Source organism: Mastacembelus armatus, chromosome 8 (assembly GCF_900324485.2).
Source record: "Mastacembelus armatus chromosome 8, fMasArm1.2, whole genome shotgun sequence".
Taxonomy (NCBI): Eukaryota; Metazoa; Chordata; class Actinopteri; order Synbranchiformes; family Mastacembelidae; genus Mastacembelus; species Mastacembelus armatus.
In genome coordinates, this window is record NC_046640.1 from 12210698 (window position 1) to 12228437 (window position 17740).

At 37.6% G+C, this 17740-nt stretch overlaps 1 protein-coding gene, 1 long non-coding RNA gene and 1 other non-coding gene across 4 annotated transcripts in view; 2 read left to right on the plus strand and 1 right to left on the minus strand.

Moving 5' to 3' along the window:
• The window catches only part of LOC113141243 (uncharacterized), a 41361-nt gene extending 29795 nt beyond the window's left edge, over positions 1 to 11566 (plus strand). Inside the window, exons 2-3 of the long non-coding RNA XR_003296725.1 lie at positions 11343 to 11420; positions 11497 to 11566. This is a non-coding gene — a long non-coding RNA (uncharacterized LOC113141243). The remainder of the gene's footprint in view (positions 1 to 11342; positions 11421 to 11496) is intronic.
• trnat-cgu (transfer RNA threonine (anticodon CGU)) lies at positions 9928 to 9999 on the plus strand. The gene has a single exon. It is a non-coding gene; the product is annotated as a tRNA-Thr (tRNA).
• A 2768-nt stretch (positions 11567 to 14334) lies between the features above and the next one.
• On the minus strand, positions 14335 to 16755 carry pla2g10 (phospholipase A2 group X). Of its 2 annotated transcripts, XM_026325527.2 has the most exons (4): positions 16631 to 16755; positions 15797 to 15965; positions 15034 to 15140; positions 14335 to 14483 (listed from the first exon to the last, which is right to left on the minus strand). In XM_026325527.2, the coding sequence occupies exons 1-4, from the start codon at positions 16665 to 16667 to the stop codon at positions 14335 to 14337; spliced, it is 462 nt and encodes a 153-aa protein (XP_026181312.1). In that variant the 5' UTR covers positions 16668 to 16755. The 2 variants fall into 2 exon arrangements, with proteins under 2 accessions (XP_026181312.1, XP_026181311.1); XM_026325526.2 differs by lacking the exon at positions 16631 to 16755 and having other exon boundaries at positions 15797 to 16226.
• Positions 16756 to 17740: the final 985 nt, after the last annotated feature.

Here is a 17740-nt window from a genome sequence, read left to right on the forward strand (position 1 = left end):
CGTACATGTAGTAGTAATTTTTTATAATTTTAATACAAAAAATAAAATTTACTAAGATCCATTATATTATAATGTTTATTAAAATTTCAATGATGTATGTTCAATAACAATCAATTTAAAGATGAATGGAGGCATTTTTTAAACACACTCAGAGCAGGAAATATAAGTGGTAAACTTAAGGATACCGAAGTTTAAGGTATTTTACGTCAAACCCTAATGGACAACTGGCCAACAGGAGACCTGACTAACATGCATAGTGATTAATAATTAGTAATAAACAGTTTCCAGGTTACAATGTGCCAACAGTGACATTTTTGTCTGGTGTCCAGTGGATACGTCTTATGCAGAGATATCTTTGGTCTCCTTTATGCGTCATTTACTAGTGCCATGACCACTCAAAGCAACACAGCAGTGCAGTGGTTGGCACTGTTGCCTCATAGCAAGAATGTTCTGGGCTTGAATCCCATCTGAACCTGGCACTTTTCTGTGTGTAGTTTGCATGTTTTCCCTTTCTGTGTTTGTTTTCTCTAACTAGTCTGGCTTCTTCCTACAGTCCAGGGGTAAGGTTGACTGGTGTCTCTGAATGACCCATTGGTGTGAGTGTGACTGTCTGTCTCTATGTGTCAGCTCTTTGATAAACTATTAATCTAGGGTGTACCTCACCTCTGGCTCAGATTGACTCCAGCCAATGACTACCGTGAACTGGACTAAACAATACTAATAATGGCTGAATGAATGGATGGATGGGTGGCTGACCACTCAAACAAAAATACTTGGAGTATGCCTTCCACATAAACATTTTTGTACAGTACAAACACTGATGATAGAGTAAATCACTGCACAGTCACTCTGTTTTACTGATCCTACGATGAAAGACCGGAGAAACACTATAAATACAAAAACACAGTTTTTATACTCTGTCTCATCATATCAATTGAATTTCCTGTTCAAACCTACAAACCTTCTAAAGTGTGAACTGTACAATGTGCTTAGAATATTCATGCCAACAACATAAAAGATAAAAAAGATTCAACCCACTTTGGCTTCCTCAGGGCAAAACTGTTTTTGGCAGCAACAACTTAAGCATTGTAATACTTATTTTATTGTTTTACTGTGTTCTTTATACAATTAACTTTAATCTTCTCTGAAAATCTATTGTTTTTCTACTTAGTATTCATTCATCACTATTATTTTCAACAGTCCTTCAGTCTTTTAGGTCTGGCAGTATGTTTCCCCAACATCAAAGACAGGATTTCACTAGAAAATCATGACAATGTTACAGAACATCAGAAATAAGATGTGATGTATCTCTGAAACCCATAATCCAGCATTCATAAATGTGTTGGCATTAGTGTTAATCTCTTATGTAGGCAGCCATGTTGCGCCACCTACAGTAGCCCAGAAAGGACAAACCAAACACTGGCTCTAGACAGTCACAAACACTTTTTGTTTTAAAGGTGATGGGCACCATACCCTCCCTCACACCTGGAAATGGGTGGATGGAGTGTCCGGAAAGGTTGCATTCTGCCATCTCACCACTAGATGTTGCTAAATCTTTCACATTTTACACATTGCACCTTTAAGTATTTAAAAAAAGAAATATTCTCCATGTCTGTGTCTGTCTGTCTGTCTGTGTTCAGTTCAAAGGAGGATGATAGGAGAATACTGATTTACATGCAAATCAACATGTTTTACCTTAAGGCTGATAATCTTCCTCACATGTCCTCTCCCAGTGCTTCCATTTATTGAAGATCCCATTGCACACTTATTAAACATATCACTCTGCGGTAATGGTAACATCTCTCTCATCCACATGAAATGGAAAGGCCCGGCCAAAGCATAATATCGGCATAATAGTTTGTCTTTGTAGTCCATTTGTTCCTGGAAAGGAAGAAATATATGTTAACTTTTCTTTCTGCACAGCTGAGGAAAATCTACTACCACTGTATGATTTATTTTTTTCCTGTGTTTAAACAATGTCAGATGGTACAACAGCATATGACCCTGTAACTGTTAGAAACACAAAAATCAAGAATCTAGACCTGGAACAGCCCCCACAAGCATGAGAGCAGATGCTAAGTTTTCCAACTACAAAAAGCATACTAATATGACTAGTGCTTTAGACCTGATAAGACATAATGCACGAAGTCCCCCTGATCTCAGTTTAGAGCTTTGAGAGAAGAATTATCTATCATAGCTCTTTGTCAGCAGCCAAAATTAACATGATAAAGACAATTAAAGATCTGATTTCATGCTCACTCATATGAGAACTGCTGTAGTGCAAAAAAAAAAAAAAAAAAAAAAAAGACCATAGCTTTGGTTTTACAAATTAAAATGGAAAATGATGATTTGTACTGCACCTTGGCCAACACGTCCAAGATATTCGACTAGCAATAGCAATGCTGTAATATCACAATTGCTGTCATCATCTGCATCACAATGGAACTACTGATGAAGATAAATTAAAGATATGAGCAACATAAGAACAAGAAACCAGGACCGGTATGTTGTTAAATTAAATCCTTTGAATACCAAGAAGCAGCTGGTAGTGGAAGGGGAATGAAAAATAGTCTTCCCTTCTTCATCAACTCCAAACAAGGAGCCCTTAAGCTACAGGCCCAGTGGAGCTGCTTAGCAGACAGAGGAACAATAGCAAACGTGTCTGTGTTCACCTCTGAGGTGTAACTGTGTGAACCAGATCTGGTTATTTATGAAATCAGCTAAGCTTATGCAAAATCTGCTTTTGGTGTTGGAATAGTTAAAGAAATACTATAAAGCTGTAAAAAGCATCCAGTGACAAGTTGTTGTTAATGCCTATGTACATTCACTTATCATTTATTCTAATTTCTGATGAAGATGAAAATGCAAATCTACCGGTTTTAACACTTTCTAGAGTCATTCCTGTTAAAAAAGGATGAGCTCAAATGTATGGATGATTCCAAAGTTGACTTTTAAAAATTTTTCTCATTTTTTATTAATTTTTTTAAAATTCTTGAACAATTTGCTGCAGTTAAGTGTTACCAGAAGACGAACAATTTGCTGCAGTTAAGTGTTACCAGAAGACAACTTCATGTTTTCTGATTCAGTTCTTTAAGTCGTCTTTTGTTCCACCTGTCAGTGTGGATTTACACTCCCATGTAGGCCTTGGCTGAAAAAGGCTTATCTCTGCTGAAGACTCTGATGAACAAAAGCCCATTAAGACATTTAAATGAAGGTTCCCATTCTAAGCCCACACAATAGAGATTTCTATTTTTCAAATTGGCTGCAGATTGGCTTCAAAGAATTCACTGAAACTACATAAGACTAAACAGAAAATATGGCATGACATTTACTAGCGTCCCCATATTAAAGCAGGTAAACTACATAAAGCTTATAGAATAAATTGAGACACTTGAAAACTTTGATAAGAGGATTTTAATAAGTGTGTCATGGATATTACATCTGTTCAGTGATTGTTTTAAGTTCTGAAAATGATCCAAAGAGTGATATCAAAAGACTGTCAGAGAATGTATTCTGGAGTCCTGCTGATGTCCTTTGTCCTGGCTGAATATGTCATGACTAACAAGCCTTGGACTGGATTAGGCACAGAGGATTGAGCAATTTTCAGACTAGATTTATTTTGTTGGGTATTCCAGCTCACAGAGCACCATATTCCCAGAAGAAGGGAAAAATCTTATTACAAGGTGCATATTTCCTATGGAGACATAAGTCCAAAGACATACATCTGTAATTAAATGGAAAAAGTACATTGTCAGACATGTACCAGCTTGAAAAATTCAAGTTATCTGACCATTAAGTCTTTGGCAGTCTGGTCATGGGATGCACATTCACTGGTCAAATCAAATGATGTGCTTTGCTTTTGATGAGAGGGAGAACATTACAAAACCAGTATGGCACCGAAATGAAAAACGATAACAGACATAACAGCACGATAAACAACACAATGGAAAGTTACTGGTAAATGTAGTTTTTATCCTCAGAGTTTCAAAATCAGACATCGTACCTGCTGATTTACCTTACTGTGTGGTTCTTGGTTTTGTTGTGCTGAATCGCAGACTACTCCCACCGCTTTTCTATGGATCGAATATAGTCCTTCGTAGTCTGCAGTAAAGACTCCCGCCATCTTTAATCACAACACAGTCCATCTGTCGATGGTTCTTCCCTTTCTACCCTCTCTTTCTCTGTTCCAGCCCTCTCTGTGTTTGTTGTGGGGGGTTCTTATTTTCCATCCAACATCAAACCACCGTATCGACAGGCTCATGGGCCGCCCAGTAGGGGGGAAGCTTGAACATGCTGCATTGGCTGTTGTCCATCTCCAAGCCGCAGATTAACTGACCACAATTATTTTTCTCAGAATGATACGTACGCCCGTAAAAAATATTTTAGCTCACAGGCCTTTGATTTCAACAAGCTTGGCCTTAAAGGTCCTTCATGGTCGTCTCTGAACACATCTTTTCCTCAGATGTTCTGATTGATGAGATTTGGAGCCCTCTTTGATTGAGGCCACATCTCTGTAACTACTTGCAAATTCATAAATTCAGTTACAACAGATTCTGATCATTTAAACAAAAAACAAAAAAAAATTTCCATTTACAGCTGTTCCGCCATGTGTAATGCAACAAAAACATTGATCTTTTAAGCAAAGCTCAGCTGGAATTCTCACCAATTGAAACTAAATTTGACCCGGGTAGCTTCGGACTGTGCCTGCTTTCATCAAACTAATGCATTTAATTTAAAGTGACACCTCCTTTTTGTTCCTCATGGTCACGTTTTGTCTTTAAAGCTTGAATGCAAAAGCGCATCTTGTTTATGGTTACTGTTTTGTTCCGCCAAACTCGTTAGGTGAACAATAAGAGGAGTTGAATTTCCAAAGTGTAGATGCTCTCACCTTCCTCTCCTGCTGCGTGGCTCGTCGGATCTTGTTTCTCTGGTCCGCCATGACTGGGCGCAGTCCCATGCCTGCCACCCTTGAATAGTTTTCTTATACTCATGAGCCTGTTTCTGATTCTTACAATTGTGTTGATGAAAGATGAGCATCTTTACTTCATGTTGCAGGTTCAGCCTTGCGACTATTGGAGGGAACAAGGACCAGATGATTGTCTGCATAGTCATATTGTAGCTATGGTAACGGATCCAACAAGCATGACTGATGTGCACCTAAGTGCTCTGTAGATATTAGACAATAGAAAAAAGTGTAAACATAATTGCACACATTCCAGTTCCAAAAGCGTTTTAATCAACTGTGCCACAACATTATATGTTAAATCCTGCTGAATGAAGTTGTGGATTAAGAGCTTGGTGAATGAAGAGATGAATGCAAATAAAGGAGAAAGATGGATGAAAAGAAATTTTGGAGAAAGGGGGAGAGATGATATTGCCTTTGTTATGTTATTTTATCAGCTGCTTACCTTTCAAATGGATTTCACACTTGCATGTCTTGTCGTGGCCAGGGTCAGATTCAGCCTCCACTTCTCACAATGGCCAATTTTCTCTTCACACTGCGTCACTGAAGATCCATGTTGTTGGTTGCCACTTGCATTTGCCTGGATTGTGATGCATTTAAACACATTTTATGTTAAAATTTTAATTTAGTGACCTGTACAAGCATGCAGTAAAAAATTATATTGTGGCAAAATAAAACAAGTTGCAAAAGAGCTAGATCATTACAAAACACAGGACCAAAACTGTGTCAACAGGCATTATCTCTACAAAACCTAATGTAATGAATACGCCGCAAAAGCTAAAAATGTATAATATAAGATTCAGACTACTAAGTTTTTTTTTTTGTTTTTTTTTTTATTCATGGAAAATGTTGAATTTAGATCAATTCTATTTCTTATTGGTACTGCATACAGCAAATGAATTTACCACAACAAGCTCTGTGGAAAGAGAGTCCATTAAAAAATAGATAATGTACTTCCAGTAAGTTTAAAATTATGTGTTACTCTCCCTTGGGACAGTTTAATAAAATGGTTGCGTTGATGCTAACATAAAAATGATCAACAAACAACAGCTCAAGATGCAGTTAGCCTCATTTCAGTTAATATTAACATTAGGCTAATGGTAGCGTTTTCTTTCTTTTTGCTACTATATTCGTTTAAGTATTACCGTATATCTTTAAAAAACAGTCTTTTACTGTAGTTCAGCCTTGCTCCCCTTTTCTCGTAAGAAACAGGGACAGTTATTTTAAGGTAGCTAACCACTAGGTAAAGCTAAATAAGCCACTGCTGGTTAATTTAATCGATATCAAAAGCAATGTTTAAAAATGACAGTTTACTCCACTTTATGTGTCAAACTCTTTTGCAAGGGGCATCCAGTCTAGCTAATTTAGGATGTGACTTCCTAGCCAGCTGTTTGTAACAATAAACTTAGTGAATGTACAAACTCTCAGTAAGAAAGTGAATTCCATAAAAAGGGTAGCTAGAAAATTCAAATGAATATCTAAGGTAGAACGTAACACAGCTTATCTGATTAGTTACTTCAGTTGGACTGTATCTGCTAAGGCACAGAGCTGTTCAGGTGGCTAGTTCGTTCTGTAATTACTACTAAACACATATTGCCTCATTATCTGCCAATTGTTTTTAGCATTTTTAACACTAATGACACATATACCTACTTTATATTACAGCTGATAAAGCAGCACCAAATATTTTTACATGTGCATTGACATTAAGTGGATCTTAACAGCTTCAGCAAAGCAATCTATCACAATAACGTTACACAGCGTATCTGCTTTTGTTATTGGCAGTTGTGCTGTTGTTGTGTGCTAATGCAGTGTACATTTTTAAAAAAAATCAATCTCAACATATTGTGTTTTACCATATAAGATGTAAAGATTAGGGATCTAAGTACAGATTCCTGCTCTGTCTCAGTAGTAAAGATTTACAGTCAGTAGCAATAATTTAAAGACGGATCCATCCTTTATATAATCTAATAAAGGTTCAAATATTGACTATTTTAAAGTCAAATTCGCACTCATTAACCTCAGCAACTCATGACTAACAAGACTAAGCTTACAGAAATGCTTCATAAAACAGCCATAAGAAGCTTGCTTAATTAGTGTATCACTATAGCAGTCATGTTATTGGTCAGTTATCAGAATTGAGATATATTCAGACATAACACATTCACTTGTCTCAATCCCATGTATACAACATAATAGCAAGCTCTTCAACAAAATTAAATTAATACTTTTTTTAGATTTGAGGCACTAGAGTATTCCTGCACAAGTAGCAAAATAAGATGATAGACCAATAAATAATTAAATAGATTGCTACAGTGATACTTTTTATTCTCTGTGGGAGTGTGGTGCTTAGTGTCCCCCACATGAACAAAACTGCTCCAGATCGGTGTGATGTCTGATGGCGACACACTCTATCTCTGGTTATGATGATGCAAGGGTTTATTTAAAAAGAAAATGAAAACACACACACACACACACACAGCTACTAAAAAGAGGTCCATGTAGAAGTATATAATCAACTATAAACATCTGCAGAAATTAAATAGATTTACTTAAACGTGTATCTTTTTATCATCAGTGATATAAGACGGTTACATTTTGTTCAATGAAGCTTCACTTTAAATGTATGGAAAATCTAAATCCTACATAACAGAACAAAAATAAATATGAATTGCCGTGAAGCAACACAGCGCATTAGTCAGCATCCACACTTCCAGTAAAAACTTTAAGGCTTGGCATCAATCTGCAAAACATTGCTTTCAAGTCAACAATTTTTTATTAGTTTTCTTTTTGCTCTATTGTTTTAAGTTAATGCTTGCTTTTGTCTTCTACAGGAAGGTTGGAATTTGAGCAAAACATTTCACATTTCAAGGTGCTCAGAATTCAGTCTGCCATTGTGTGTTATTCGAGAGAAGCTCCTCTGTTGGCCTGTGTGCTCACAGTGTACTGTAAGCAGGTCAAGGTGAATACATCACATCTGTGATTTTTACTGCTCATTCCCAATGGAAATGAGTCTTATTCATTTTTCATACAGCCTCTAGGATATCTGATCCAAAAAAAAAAAAAAAAAAAAGCCCCCCAGGCGAGCATTCGTCTTTGATGTTTTGAAAAGAAAGACAGTGAAAAGCTGCAGTCTGGCTTCATGCATATTGTATTACTGAGGAAAAAAATTACAAGCACCATACTGGTTCTCAGAGTTATTCACTATGCAAGCTCAATCTCAGTCTGTTCCATGCTGATTCAGAACAAAATGTCTTGATGGTGCTGCACATACTGCCATTAAATGTATTTTGGATGTTCATGGCCTCCAGAAGATGATTCCTGGTGATTTTACAGACCCTTTCACCCCGGCACCACTTTTAGGCCAAAATTTCCCCTTGGCCAGAATTAGATAACATTTGAAATGTTTTATATTTAGCATATAATACTGAGGAAGATCAGAAAGTAATAATGGTCATATTACTTCATTAATTAATTGCTGTTAGTCCTGTAGAAAGGATATGTTGTAACATAATCTACACATTAACGCTAGTTCATGCTTTGAAGAAAATGAATATGTTTGACCATAGTCTTCACTTTGCACATTGTCAGTTTTGTACCCTGTTCTGCAATTCAGTTTGCTGAGCATATTTTGCTCCAGATTGGCTTTTTGAAAGAGCAACTATTTGTATCTAGTGCCAAGTGTGTTTAACTAAGTTGTCCTTTAGTAAATGTTCTGTATTGTATCATCAGATGACTTGCAGGAATGTGCTGGAGGACTTATAGGTGAATTAGTACATGCATTAGTTTTAGCTACTTGGGTGAATCCATTGGTATAGTAAATACTGTCCCTTCCGTCCTACAGTTGTATTATGGATGTAATCAATACAGCCTGTGGGTAGCCCCACTTTTAGTTTTGTTTATACTAAAAGTGGGCTATACTAAAAAGTGGGTTTATACTACTATACTTGTTGGGTGTATAGGAGGTGAACAGGAGGAGGAGTACAGGGGGCTGGTGGACAGATTTGTGGAGTGGGCTGGAGGGAATCACCTGCTGCTTAATCTGGACAAGACCAAAGAAATGGTGATTGACTTCAGGAGGAAGGGAACTGCTTCAAAGCTCCTCTGCATCCTAGGGAGGAATGTGGAGGTGTTGGAGGAGTATAAATACCTGGGAGTGACGATTGACAGCAGTCTGAACTGGAAGGCCAACAGCACAGTTGTGTACAAGAAGGGCTGCAGCAGACTCTACTTCTTGAGGAAGCTGAGGTCCTTCAACGTGTGCAGCAAGATGCTGGAAATCTTTTACCAGTCTATTGTGGCCAGTACTTTGTTCTCCTCTGTGGTCTGCTGGGGGGGCAGCATTGCAGCCAGTGACTCTAACAGACTAAATAAACTGATAAGGAAGGCTGGCTCTGTCATTGGCTGCAGACAGGAGACTTTTGAGGCTGTGATGGAGAGGAGGACACTGAAAAAACTGTTATCAATCATGGACAACCCTGACCACCCTCTCCATCCTGTGCTGGACAGACAACGGAGTGCCTTCTCCTTCTATCTGTCTATCTGTCTATTTATCCATCTAGCCATCTAGCCAGTACTGGATGTTATCTTTAGTTTGCTTTGGGTTTTGCAATGACAGTATTTCAATGAAACAACATGAAACTCTGAACAGTAAACACTGCCTCTCTACGTTTGTATGCCAACACTGGCTGCAGGAGAGCAGAGACCCCTGGTTGCAATAATCCGCTGAGAACCACACAGATTGTCCTCACATGGTAGTTAGCAGCATCCCCTTGTGGCCGCATGACAACAATACATTTTTTCATATTGTTTACTTCAGCAGCTCATTAGGTTTAAGTCTATTTTGAAAGGAAGAGGTCGAGTCTTGGTAAATTATAAGAGAAGTAGTACATGCTGTACCGACAGAGCAGTCATATCGCAGATTGTCAATGTGTTATTATTATGTATTCGCGATTTTTAGCGCAGGCGCGGTGGCCAAGTGGTAAGGCGTCGGTCTCGTAAACCGAAGATCGCGGGTTCGAACCCCGTCCGTGCCTTTTGTCCTCTGAGATCCTTAGAATTATTTGTGACCAGATTACATATTCTGTATGTTTGTATTTTCTGTTATTAAGCATTATTCAAATATTAAAAACCCATTTTAGCTAGTTTTGAGAGACTTGGATATGTATGCCCTACAAAAGGAAAACCTTGGTACACTGTTCCAAACTTTCTGCTGATCCTGCAGAAATCATCAAAGCTGATGTTGAAAGAATATATCTCAAAAGACACTGGTTATGTTTTGTACCAACAACAGACTACAGGTAAACACACCTGTGTGCACTTTTCAGAATTTCAGAAACCTAAGGCAATACTATTTTGTTTTTAACAATATTCCTTTGTATCCAATGAAAATATTTTTAATGACATTGCATACTCAGCTGACATTAATCTAGGAGACTAGTATAGTTTCCTGGGCAATGCTCTATTTTGTAGTATTGATGATTCATCTCTGGTGTATGGCACAGCAAATTATCATGTTCCTCTCTGTTGAAATGACCCTTTGTAAAGTGATTCCTGTTGATAGGAAAGAACAATTGAAAGCTGACCAAACCACTGGTTTGCAAAAAATCTTCATCAGAAGCATCTACAACAAGCCATGGATAATTTTCAAATTCCAACCACAAACATTGAGGTGACTAAATCGGTAACTTGGTTTTTGAAAATAAGATCCAGATGGCAAAGTTGCTGGTTACAACAAAGTTTATTCATCAAGTTAGTGTAAAAGGATTTTGGCCTGTACGATACTAAGAGCAGCTTTAACAAAACAAATGCACAAAGGTTTCATGTTGAAGCAAAGCTTCCTTTATACTTATATAAATGATAATTTCATTTTATAGTAAACAAGTATAAGACAGGTTATTTATGAGGAATGTGCATTAAAAATATTTTTCACTAAAGAGCAACTCATGTCAAGCTGCCAAGGTCATTGTGATTGATGTCTTTAGTCAGCTCATACTGCTATGCCAACAGACTGTTTCCATGGTAACCTTATTTCATTGTGTCAAAAATAAAAGGCATTAATCACAGAATCTGACATGGTAGCCCACTGTAAGAGAATATGAGCACTTTTAATGTATTTTCCTTCACAAGATGATTAATCGCTACTGAGCTGTTGACTGGAGAAAAGAGTAAAATGCCTTCAAATCTGGAGGCAATTTAAGTTCCAACAGAGTATACTGTTTGCATTTATAGCCTTTCCCCCTATATTTTTGTGGGAGCTGTGTGGTGAAGGCTTGGAGAACTTTTTTTTTTTTACATGTATCCTGACTGAAATGTGTTGACTCTCTCTTACTGCTGGTTAAAAAAAAAGCTCAATAAGAACCTTTTTTTCCAATTGTAGGAAATGTGCAGTCCAAAGCAAAACACATACCTTGAAAAATGGAAACAACTGGCCAGATGGGGTCACTGAACACAAAAAGTAAGATTCTTCATCTTAGTCTTCAGTCTCAAACTATCTGAAAGTATTTGACTATATTTCCTATATTTCCCCTCAGGGCATTTTCTGGCTGCTGACTTGTCTTGACAAACTCAGGCAATGCTGTAAAATGGAGCCCCCTGGTGGAATCCTCAGGTAATGATAGATGAGGTTCACATCATATTGTATTAAACACTTTTGTGTATCAGAACTCAGTACCACCCTGAAAAATAGACATTTTCTAACTATACTGAGATGTGTACAAATTTTGCATAATTTTCTGCTCTTCACTTAGTAATTCATGGTTTTGATAGTTATTATCACATATTAAACTGTGGCTGCCAATATTTCTTCCCCCATCAAAATTTCATGGATGAAAGTCTTTTTAAAATGCATTATTATGAAAAAAACTAGTACAAAAACAATGTAGATTTAAGTAACATTTACTAGACTTTCAGTCCAATGCATACAAATGTTTCTACCCTTTTGATTTATGACAGTTTCTTACTTTTTTTCCTGTAATTTAATATCCTTTAAGTTCACCTCTGCTACCTGGAAATGAACAGTGTCTTGAAAAAACACATAGAGAAATAAACTGGAGGAGGAAGACTATACAGTGTGTGACATGGCAGCAGGCCCAGTCTGCTGTGGGCTGCACACATATTAATTTCAGTGTTTGTGTGGGTAGCAGTATTTTGAAATCAAAGGAGGTTTTCAACACAAGAAATTCAGGCGATTATACTCCTTCCACATCACGTATTCTACTGTATATTTGCAGCTTGTTATTTATAAACTACCTTGTATGAGTAGACATCAGAGAGAGCTCATTTATCCTTGCAACAGTCAAACATAAAAATCCACTAAACAGAATACAGATCTTATGCTGGTAAATAGACATACTTGCATTGTTTATGTTTTGTACTGTTTAAGCCAAGACTCCATTGTGTGCCATCTGGCTCTCAGGCTGGGGAGCCAAACACTTGATTAAAGAGCACAATTAGCGTGGATCAGGTTCTGTCAGTTCACCCAGCTGAGATTAAAGAACGTGCTCATCCACTGTGACAACCATGCTGTCATGCATATGCAGGATAGTCACCTGCATTTCTTCAAACACAGGATTTCTTCAAGCGTGCCACTCCAGAAATGGTCATTTGATTCATTTTTAACTCGGCTTTACTTGTCAGCTCCAGATAACCTCAACCAGGGTTATATGGCTACGGAAACTAATGTAATAACCGGACATAGTGAACTTCTTCAAATCAGCAGTGACAGAGCAATTCCAAAGTCTGTTCAAGGTGTCGATGGATTTTCAAGCTAGCGGCAAAGACTGAAACAGACCAAGACTGATGAAGGCAACTGTTGATAATACGTACAAACAGTCACAAAATTTTTGCTTGAAAAAGCGTAGCCTGTGTTACACCGTCATAAAAGCTGAAAAGATGAATGTACTGTAGCTGTGAAATGGAAAACCGAGATCTTTGTGTAGGTTCTGATCTCATGAACTCAAACAGCTGCTGTTTTGACTCATTATGAAGTGCAGCAAAGAAAAATTTTAAAAAGTTATTGAAAGCAAAGCACTTACATTTTTTCTTCATTATATTTATGCAAAAAGGGATGTTTATATATAGCAGTACACTAACAGCTGCACAGTAGGTACTTTTTTTTTTTCTTTTTACAGATTTTTGAACTAAAGTAAAATAAAATAAACATCTGGGACTTTGAATCATTCTCTCCATCTGCCATGTGCTATATGGAGTGTATGACTTCCATAACTTTAGAGTACACACTAACTGAAGGTTGGACACAATCAGGCAAGTGTTTTTGGTCCATGACCCAGATACTTATTTCCAGTCCTGGTCTTTTAACATTGTAACATCTCCCATTTCAGTCCACACTCATGAGTAGTGCAGTCATCGAACAAAGAAGCTGTGTTTCCTGTGCAAACACATGCAAGACAAGACTGAGGAGTCTAAAAGCGAGAGAAATGACATTTTGGGGGCTTTGTTTGCTTTGATTACAGATGGTGATAGTGTTTACAGTCAGAGGGTAAATGAAGATGTTGACTTGGCAGTGGAAATTTCATCAATTTGGACTGAAAAAGGTTCCCAAGGCAAACTCAGAACTAACTGTAGTCGACAAAAATAGAGTTAAATATTTAAACCCATAGTCTGTTATGAGAAAATCCATTAAAGGAACAGTCCTGGATTGTCAGTGGGCTTCTGGTTCAGTAATTATAAATGTGACCATCTAGAGGTGAATATCTAGACCTCACACATTACAAACCATGTGGTGTTCTGCTAATTATATGACATTATTTCCTGGGGCTTCATGTATTCATAGATTTGTATTTTTTTTTTATTTTTTTTAGGACAGCAATCTACAACCATGCTGTGATGCTAACAAAACCTTAAAAGGAACTCAACAATAACACTGAGGTTTTTAAATAAAGTCTGAATCAGTAAGCTGACTTTCTAAGCAAATACCCTACAGTTACGTCACTGAAATAACACTGTCAATGCAGCAGAAATAAACCACTGCTTCTGGAGAGAAAAGGAAACAAATTAGTGCATCAGAAAAAAAAACCCTAGTAAATTAAGGCTTCTCAACACAAAGAGTGATTGCCATTTGATCCCCTGGCTGACTGAGCTTCAACTGAAAAATGCTTCTGAAAGTTGTTTTTTCTTGACTGCACCTCTAATCTTCTGGTCACCTGTTTTAGAAATTAGGTGATCACTTACTGTAAACTGTTTTTAGGTTGTAATAATCGTTTTGTCTTAAATTAAAACAACATTTGGTTGAAAGCAGCTTTTTTAAAAAAGCACAATATAAGTGTAAAGTGTTGAGTGTTTTAAATATTATTACTGTCACATATTGCATTTATAAAAGGCACATAGGACATGCGGATGCATTTATTGTGTCAGTAAATATTACACATTGGTTGTTCGTAGCCACACATAAAATCTGGCCACAGGGCATACTTCTGGATGAAAGGTGCTTTTCTCAAACATTTGGCAGCTTCTTTGTCACACTTGCACAGCAGTTTTTCACACTTGTCCTTCAAATCATCTGCAATGAAGAACGTAATGGCTCTTTTAAGTGACAAGCTGAAAAATGGATTTTCACTTAAAATGGTTTTCTCATTAACATTGTGAAATTTGTTTTGATTACTTGTAATGCTGGCAATGTCTTGGCTCTTCGTACTACAAACAGCTCCAGCTATATTAATTTTGCTTTTGAAAATTGGCTATTGAATTAAAACTAACAAGTTCCACATGGTAATTGTGCATATGATGAACTGCTTTCAGATTGGTTTGTTTAAAGAAAATCATAGGCCGCCCAATATTTTTGGTCCTTGAATGTGCAGATCTCATTAAGGTTGTTGCTATTTTTAATTATGAAGGCCTGTGGTTTTGAGAAGCTTAAAATATCATTAAATACATGTTAGAAACATCCTGTCTGCACACAGCTTTCACACACAGCCTGAGCTGTGTCCCACTCGCAGATTTACCGTTTTCCTATTCTATAACTAAAAAAGAAAGCAGCAGCTACAGTAGTTTCCAAACAAATAACACAAAAAACGATGTTAATATATGTGTAAACATTAAAAATTCAATACCGCATTCAGCTGCCTTGTCCTCACACGTCCACTGATACTGGGCTGTTTTAGTGTGGCACCCAAGACGTTCTGCATCTCCATAACAGCAGTCGTGTTTGTGACAGCACCTACATACAGAGATTATCAATGTGATAAATGTTTTATTTTGAAGGCCGCAGCAGACAAAACTCAGTCTAGACTTTTAGGGTCAAGAAAGCATTAGGTGGGTAGTCACAGCACTGTGGTTTGAATACACCGCGGCTATTTTAAAGGCAGAGCAGGATCACCACATGAGTTTTCACAACATATAGTTAGACAGTTAACTGGTTTGTGGGGATTTGCTGAAGGAAATGAAGGAGATAGCAGTTAGGATTTGGGTGTGGAATTTTTAGACTTATTTTGAAGTAACCATTGAATCTACTGAATTTGCTCCTTCCAGCCAGGGGCATAGTATTTGTGGTTCAGTCGACTCAAACCGAAATTGTGTATACATGAGGACAGAATGACTGAGAAGAACTGAAGACATCTAGGAGGAGGAAATTATGTGTATGCATAGTTTCTGGAGAGGAGTGCTAAACACCACTAATGCATGCTAAATTATATCTCTGGCACCACATTACGTATAGGTGGGTCATATATAAAGTGTCAGCTGGATGTTTACGTAATGATACACACTGTCATTGGGTGTACAGGCATAATAGTCTTTAAAAAAGAAGTCTTGACATTAAGTTTTGTTTTCTTTTATTAGGATTTGACAGGAGTGTCATTAAAGCTGCTGCCTCACCAGTCTGCCTTGTCTCTGGGCCACCCTGCACCACCTAGTCCGCAGTAGCACCCGTACATCATGTAAGCCAAGGCAGATCTCCCCGTGCTGCATTTGATGGCTCCTGCCAGCTCAAATAACCCTCTTTTTGTCCGCTGGGACCTGCGTGCTGCCACAAAGACCACAGCCACTGAAAAGAGCAATAAGCAGCAGAAGAGGATCAACCAACTCATCTGTTCTTGTAAACACTTTTTTTTTTTTTTTTTTCTACACTGAGCTACATTGTTAATGTTGTCTGACAGTCTTTGTTTTCAGAATTTAATATATAGCTTGACATAAAGGAGGTGGAGGAACATTGAAGAACCAGATACTGACACATCTCACAGAAACAGTGTTTCTTTAAATGTCTAACATAGTAAGATGTTCATGTTTTCCTGTGTTTGTGTCCAAACCCTGTATATATTGAGCCTAACGAGCTAAGAAATTTAGTTCCGTCTGTAGCCACACTGAAACCCAGAGGACAATAGTGAATGGGACTCAGTGAACTGACTTCACTTTTACACACCTCTCACACCTGATGAACAGCAGAAAACTACACTTTTCCCGAAAACCACAGCCTGACTCTGACTTGAGTTAGGTTGCTGGAAAAGTAGAAAATGTTCTAGCGCAACATGAATTTAATTTGTTTGCATTTGCTCCCTTATAACAGCACTCTCACTGAATCATTATTCATATGTAAACACAAGTAGTTTTCATTAAAGGGTGTTACCTGCCCTGACTCTGTCTGTGTTCTTATTTCAAGCCTTATTTTTATAACTAGTTTTAGGTCCAATTCAAAATAAGTAAACTACTCACCATATAATAGGAGAAGTATCCGGTAATAAGCAGTCATGGCATTCAACAGGCAGCTCAACTCCACACCAAGTGTTGTTCACTTCCACTCTGTGAGTAGAGCATTGAGTGGAGAGCTGTTTTTAGATGCTGTTTGAATAATCTCCTGAGCATCACCATTGGCCAGAGGCTAATCCAGTGTTTATAAAACTCTACTGCCCCTAGAGGAAACAGACTGGAGGATTTTCCTGTGGATTCTCAGCTCTTTTGGAGCATTGCTTGTGTGTATTTTCAGGATTAATTCTCCTCCAATTTATTTTACTTTTCTAGAGACACAGAATAATTGTTGATTTATGAAAATCACTGAAAATAATTGTATTTCTCATTTAGGGCAGGGTTAGCTGGATCAGATGTGTTCAGTCAAACAGAAGTTGAAAGATACCTATTCACTTTGTCTTCCACCCTCATCTGAGATGATATCAGTTATTATTAAACTCACTGGTCCTTGTCTGAACTTAATTTTTGTCTTCATTGTGACCTTTAGAGAAACCATAGAGAACTTTCTGGGATGGTGCACCACACGTTTCTGACTCTCTGAGTGAACTGCATGTTATATAATAGGCAGGGAGAGGAAAAGCAATTCAAACACTGGACATTTAAGAGACGAAGTAATTCAGGATGGTAATTCTAATTCTAGACTTTATACATAAAACTCAAATCATAAATTTCAAAGCTTTTCCCAAATATCCAGTAGTCATACATCTTATTTTGGGCACAGAAAACCATGAATCCTTGACCTCTACACTGAAGGGATCCAGTGGCTCTGTTATAGGTCTACTGTGAATGGCATTTTGCTGGTGTGGTTTGCATCCACCGGTCTCCTTAGAGGGAGCGGTCACATCAAATCAACACAAAGTTGTTCTGTGTGATCACTTTCATCCTTTGACCATGAGTGGTCTATTCCTGGATAACAGTGGGCCCATCCAAAGGGCATACAGAGTCCCTGAATGCTTTGATGAGTATGAAAATTATGTAAGTCATATGCTGTGGCCTTCACAATCACAAGATCTCAACACAATTGAACTGAATTGAATTGAAAAACCACCACGATCGTCAAATATCTTTCAGTAGAGT

What these genes read in the sequence shown, in the direction of transcription:
- pla2g10 (XM_026325526.2), bottom strand. Translation starts at nt 16,008, where the DNA reads ATGAGTTGGTTGATCCTCTTCTGCTGCTTATTGCTCTTTTCAGTGGCT. An exon ending in CCCAGAGACAAGGCAGACTG is followed by an intron (nt 15,141 to 15,796) that starts GTGAGGCAGCAG and finishes CTCTGTATGTAG; the next exon opens with GTGCTGTCACAAACACGACT. An exon ending in GGACAAGGCAGCTGAATGCG is followed by an intron (nt 14,484 to 15,033) that starts GTATTGAATTTT and finishes TCTTCATTGCAG; the next exon opens with ATGATTTGAAGGACAAGTGT.